Source organism: Trichechus manatus, unplaced genomic scaffold (assembly GCF_000243295.1).
Source record: "Trichechus manatus latirostris isolate Lorelei unplaced genomic scaffold, TriManLat1.0 scaffold00057, whole genome shotgun sequence".
NCBI classification, from domain to species: Eukaryota; Metazoa; Chordata; class Mammalia; order Sirenia; family Trichechidae; genus Trichechus; species Trichechus manatus.
The window spans coordinates 8,246,101-8,252,163 of record NW_004443993.1 but is presented as its reverse complement, the minus strand read 5'-3'; the positions used below and the strand labels follow the sequence as shown (position 1 = coordinate 8,252,163).

Below are 6,063 nucleotides of genomic sequence, written 5' to 3'. Positions count from 1 at the left end.
TGAGTTGGAATGGATTTGAGGGCACACAACAATAGCAACACACACCTTCACAGGGACGGTGTGGTTCAGTGGTAGAGTTCTCACCTCCCACGCGGGAGACCTGGCTTCATTCCCAGCTGATGCACCTCATTTGCAGCCGCCATCTGCCTGCCACTGGAGGCTTGCATGTTGCTAGGATGCTGAATAGGTTTCAGCAGAGCTTCCAGACTAAGATAGAGTAGGCAGAAAGGTCTGTGATGGACTTTGGAAAATCAGCCAATGGAAACTCTGTGGATCGTGACGGTCCAAGCCCCAACCCATCATGGTGCAGGACTGGTCAGCGTTCCTTTGCACATGGGGTTGTCACGAGTCGAGGGGAGTCGAGGGCTGACTAGACAACGGCTAACACACGCCTTCATACACTCTCAAGGCAGTGACGTCACACCCACAGTCAACCCCTTCCCCCACCACACATCGACGAGCCCATAGGACCAGAGGTTTGCAGCTTCGCCCCTGGGGACATGCACGCAGTACAGTGACATGCTGTGGACACCCTGTCACTAAGCCCCCTGCCTGCCTCTGGTCGGGGCTGGTTCCCTATCCCGGGCAGGGTTGGGGACTGGGCGGTGCGGGGTCCACGCTCACCCCTACCCTGCCTCCAGGACCTGGCCCAGTGCGTGAACGAGGTGAAGCGAGACAACGAGACGCTGCGGCAGATCACCAACTTCCAGCTGTCCATCGAGAACCTGGTGAGGGGCCGGGGCCGGGGCCGGGGCCAGGGGTATGGCCACGGTGGGGAGACATCTGGGCCCCTTCTTGGTGGTCCCTTGACAGACCCTCTATCTGCTGCGCAGGACCAGTCACTGGCCGACTACGGCCGGCCCAAGATCGACGGGGAGCTCAAGATAACCTCGGTGGAGCGGCGTTCAAAGATGGACAGGTGGGCGGGGCCTGGGAGGGGCAGGGCCAGGTTTTAAATGGAAAAGTGGGTGGGACTAAGAGAGACTGACAGGGTAGGGCCAGGATGGACGTATGAATGGGTCCAAGATGGACAGGTAGGTAGAGCCTGCGTGGGGGCGGAGCCAGGTGCCTAGATAGACAGGTGAGTGGGGCCACTTAACCAGAGGGTGGAGCTTAGAAGGACAGGCAGGGCAGTACCAGGATGAACGTGTGGGTGGAGCAAGATGGACAGGTGGGTGGAGCCTGGATAGAGGCAGGGCCAGGCTCCTAGATGGACAGGTGGGTGGGACCAAGAGGGATTGACGCGGAAGTGCCAGGATGGACGTATGGTTGGGGCCAAGATGGGCAGGTGGGCCGTGCCAACACAGATCTGGGGTGGAGCCTGGGTGGGGCGACTTAACCAGGGGGTGGAGCTTAGACGAACAGGCAGGGCAGGGCCAGGATGGACATGGAGGCGGGATCAACCCAAATTGCGTGGGTGAGGCAAAGATGAACAGGTGGGCAGGGCCAAGCGGGCGGTGAAAGAGGAGCCCTGGAGGTGTAGTTGAGGTGTCTCAAGGTGGAGCCTGGAAGGGGAGCCGGCAGAGAGCTGGTGGGGACAGGTGGGAGGCGCGGACGGGGCGCCTGACTTAGTCACTCCTAGGTACGCTTTCCTGCTTGACAAAGCCCTGCTTATCTGTAAGCGCCGCGGGGACTCCTACGACCTGAAGGACTTTGTGAACCTGCACAACTTCCAGGTTCGCGACGACTCCTCTGGGGAGAGAGACAACAAGAAGGTGGGGCTCCGAGGCCAGAACTGGGGTCCCGTGCAGGGCAGACTGGGGCTCTCAGGATGTCTTTGGAATGTCTGTGTGTGTGTGTGTACATGTGTGTACGAGCGCTTAACTCTTGGGCCACTAGGGCTCCTCCCGTAAAGATGACAGCCAAGAATATCCTATGGGGCAGTTCTACTCTGTAAGCCATGTGGTCACCATGAGTCAATGACGGCAACAGTTTTTTTTTTTTTTTAATTTTTTTGGTTGATCTTCTGGGCACTGTTCTAGGCATATAACTGAAAACAAAACAGACATGTCCCTCCCCTCTCCGATGGAGCTTCCGTTCTCGTGGGAAACAAGAAACGACAGTGATGTGTTCTACAAAGAAAGTAGACAGGGTGATGTCACCATGAGGGGTGAGGGTGGAAGGGGGCCTATTTTAGCTCCGTTGGTCAGGGACGTTCTCTGTGGAGGCGACAGTCCCCTCACCTCTTGGGTCTTCTCACTTCCTTCCTCCCTTTCTGCTGGCCACCTCTTCCTCTCTCCTTAGGCCTCCTCCGGGGAACCACTGCCCCAGCGCCCGCTGCGGCTCCTGTTTCTCAGCCCCCTGTCCCTCCCTTGTTACGATGCTAATGATGCTCTTGTAATGACCTGTTTACGGGCCTGGCCTTGGGGACAATGTCCTGTCCACTGCTGTGTCCCCAGCGCCTAGCTCAGAGCCTGTCACCCAGCAGACACCCAACAAGTGCTTGTTGGAGAAACAAATGAGTGAAGGACGTGTGTGTGTGTGTGTGTATGTGTGAGTGTGTAATTTTTGGCTTCTGAGTATGTGCTAGATATCCTGGGCAGCCCTGTACCAGGGTCCCCATGCATGGCTCCCTAGGGGCAGGGGCCTGGGGGAGTCTCACCCTCTGGGAGGAGGCTGCTATTGGTCTGACTTGTTTTTCTGGTCCCTCTGGGTAGCGCTAATGGTTTGCACTCAGTTGCTAACCTAAACGTTGGCGGTTTGAACCCACCCATTGGGGCTGTGGAAGAAAGGCCTGGAGATCTGCTCTTATAAAGATTTCAGCCGAGAAGACCCTATGGAGCAGTTCTACTCTGTAACGCATGGGGTTGCTATGAGTAGGAATTGACTCGATGGCAACAGGTTTTACAGGGGCAGGAGAATCCGTGGGTGGCTCAAACAGTTAGGAACTTGGTTACTCAACCCTGGCGATTTGCTTTCAAAAGGTCACAGCCATGAAAACTCTGCAGCACAGTTCTACTCTGCACACGTGGGGTCACTATGAGTCAGAATCAACTTGATGGCAACTGGTTTGGTTTTTTACAGGGACAGTGTCAGTGGGTGCATGGTCCCACCCTCTGCGGTACGGGTGCCAGTGATCTGACCCTTTTTCTTCTACAAAAGTAGGACATAGTGGGTGTGTGGTCCCACCCTCTGTGGGTGGGTGCCATTGGCCTGACCCTTTTTCTTCTACAGGTGTAGGGTCGGTAAACCAAACCAAACCCATTGCCGTCAGTTGATTCTGACTCATAGCGACCCTATAGGACAAAGTAGACCTGCCCCATAGAGTTTCCAGGGAGCGCCTGGTGGATTTGAACTGCTGACCTTTTGGTTGGCAGCCGTAGCTCGCCGTAGCTCTTAACCACTGCGGTTGGTGCGTGGGTATCATTGGCCTGGCCCTTTTTTCCTCTACAGGGATAGTGTCAGTGGGTGTGTGGTCCCACCCTCTGCAGGGTGGGTGCCATTGGCCTGACCTTTTCTTCTACAGGGATAGGGTTGGTGGGTGTGCGGTCTCACCCTCTGTGAGTGGGTTCCTTCAGTCTGAATCCTGCTTCCCTATAGTGGACCCACATGTTTCTGCTGATTGAGGACCAAGGCACCCAGGGCTACGAGCTGTTCTTCAAGACGCGGGAGCTGAAGAAGAAGTGGATGGAGCAGTTCGAGATGGCCATGTGAGCCCTTCCTTCCCTCCATCTTTCCATCCTCAGAGGAGGCTGACACCTGGACCCAGGGTCTGGGAGGCAGTTCTGTGCCTGAGTCCCAGCCCTGCCCTGACATTCAGTGGGACCTCGGATCAGTCTCTGTTCCACTCTGAGCCTCAATTTCCCCAACTGGGAAATGGGAGGGACAGGCTCAAGGCTCCAAGGTTCTGTGCAAGCGGTAGCCACCTCTTCTCTTCCTTCTCCTTCTTTTATTGAGGTGAAATTCACCTAACAAAAAAGGAACCATTTTAAAGTGTACTGTCAGGGGCGTTTAGTACATTCCCTCTGTTGTGCAGACTTGACCTCTGTCTAGTTCCAGAACATTTTCATCACGCCCACAGGAGACTCCGTATCCACTAGCAGTCACCCTCATTCCCCCCTCCTCACTCCTTGTCATTGTTAGCTGCCAATGGCGTGGCCTCTGACTCATGTCAATCCTATGTGCTACAGAGTAGAACTGCTCCATAGGATTTTCTAGGCTGTAATCTTCACAGAAGCAGCTCGCCAGGTCATTCTTCTGTGGAGCTGTTGGGTGGGTTCAAACCACAAACCCTTAGGTTAGCAGCTGATTGCAAACCCCTTGTGCCACCCAGGCTCCTCTCTCCCCACCCCTGACAACTACTCATCTGCTTTCAGTCTCTATGGATGTCCACAGCAGCATTATTGACAATCACTGAAAGATAGAAATAACCCAAATGTCCATCAGTGGATGAATGGATACACAAGATGTGCTCTATCCATACAATGGGATATTACTCAGCCATAAACAAGGAGCCCTGATGGTACAATGGTTAAGCACGCGGCTGCTAACTTACTAAAAGATTGGCAGTTAGAACCCACCCAGTGGCTCCGTGGGAGAAAGACTTGGTGATCTGCTCCCGTAAAGATCACAGCCAAGAAAACCCTATGAAGCCATTCTGCTGTGTCACATGGAGTCGCTATGTGTTGGAACCAACTCGACAGCACCCAATAACAACAAACAGTAATGACGTCCTGGTCCTCTCTCCGTTTATCTTCCCCCTCTAGCTCCAATATCTACCCTGAGAACGCCACCGCCAATGGACATGACTTCCAGATGTTCTCCTTTGAGGAGACCACTTCCTGTTCAGCCTGCCAGATGTTGCTGAGGTGGGAGGCTGGGGGATGGGCCTGGGTCCTGGGCTTGGTTGGTCCTGCCCCTCTGCAGGGGCTCCCCCAGCAGACAACCGCCTGAGCTGGGAGGTGTGAGACCCTACATTGGTCCTCAGCTTCTCCATCTCTGTCCTGCTCCAAAGAGAGCCCAAGGGGTGCCTCATGCTGGGTGTGGTTGGCAGCATGGTTGACCATGTCCGTTAAGACCACTGACTCCCCTTCATCTTTTCCCTCACCCCAGAGGCACCCTCTATCAGGGCTACCGCTGTCATCGATGCCATGCCCCTGCACACAAGGAGTGTCTGGGGAGGGTCCCTATGTGTGGTCGACATGGGCAAGGTACCATTGGGAGAGAATGTGGGAGGTGGGCTTGGATCTCCATGGGGTTCCCACTGGGAGAGAAGGATGGAGGTGGGCTTGGCTCTCCATGGGGTTCCCATTGGGAGAGAAGGTGGGAGGTGGGCTTGGATCTCCATGGGGTTCCCATTGATAGAGAAAGTGGGAGGTGGGCTTCTCACTCTGTGGGCTTCCCATGCCAATAATTTTCTGTTCCTTCCCATAGATTTTGCAGGAACCATGAAGAAGGTAAGACCTTCTCACACTCAAGTTCCTTTTTGTGCATGGAAAACCATGGGAGGCAAAGAAGGGAGGACGCAGGAGACCCCAGTAGTAAGCGTGGTCCCTTGTTGAGTGTGCACGTAAGGGCTGAGGATCCCCCAGTCTGGGTATGAGTCACCATGCCTGCTTTCCTGGTCTCTCTCTCCCTCCAGGATAAGCCACATCGAAGGGCTCAGGACAAAAAGAGAAATGATCTGGGTGAGTCAGCAGGGGGCGCTGGGTGGGGCGGGAGGGAATCTTCTCTCTGCCCCAAGGGTGCTGACCCAGGGACGAAACCAGTTGCCACTGAGAAGACTCTGACTCGTGGCGACCCCATGTGTTTCAGAGTAGAACTGTGCTCCATATGGTTTTTTAAAATTCTTAATTTATTTTATTTTTGTGGTTGAGAATATACACAGCAGAACATACACCAATTCAACAATTTCTACATGTACAGTTCAGTGACACTGATTACATTCTTCAAGTTGTGCAACCATTCTCACCCTCCTTTTGCAAGTTATTCATCCCTTAGTAACATAAACTCACTGCCCCCTAAGCTTCGTATCTGACCTTTGTAGTTTTTGTTGTCAATTTGATCCCATATAGACAGCTCTTAAAAGGGCACAATGCTTAAGGCAGGCGTTCTTTACAAGTT

At 54.1% G+C, this 6,063-nt stretch overlaps 1 protein-coding gene across 1 annotated transcript in view; it reads left to right on the top strand.

The window, feature by feature from the left end:
* The window catches only part of VAV1 (vav guanine nucleotide exchange factor 1), an 83,810-nt gene that overhangs the window by 43,610 nt on the left and 34,137 nt on the right, over window positions 1–6,063 (top strand). The window contains exons 9-16 of the mRNA XM_023733084.1: window positions 519–728; window positions 834–919; window positions 1,583–1,715; window positions 3,541–3,650; window positions 4,707–4,808; window positions 5,053–5,150; window positions 5,374–5,396; window positions 5,582–5,627. Of these exons, the coding sequence (XP_023588852.1) occupies window positions 519–728; window positions 834–919; window positions 1,583–1,715; window positions 3,541–3,650; window positions 4,707–4,808; window positions 5,053–5,150; window positions 5,374–5,396; window positions 5,582–5,627 (808 nt within the window). The remainder of the gene's footprint in view (window positions 1–518; window positions 729–833; window positions 920–1,582; window positions 1,716–3,540; window positions 3,651–4,706; window positions 4,809–5,052; window positions 5,151–5,373; window positions 5,397–5,581; window positions 5,628–6,063) is intronic.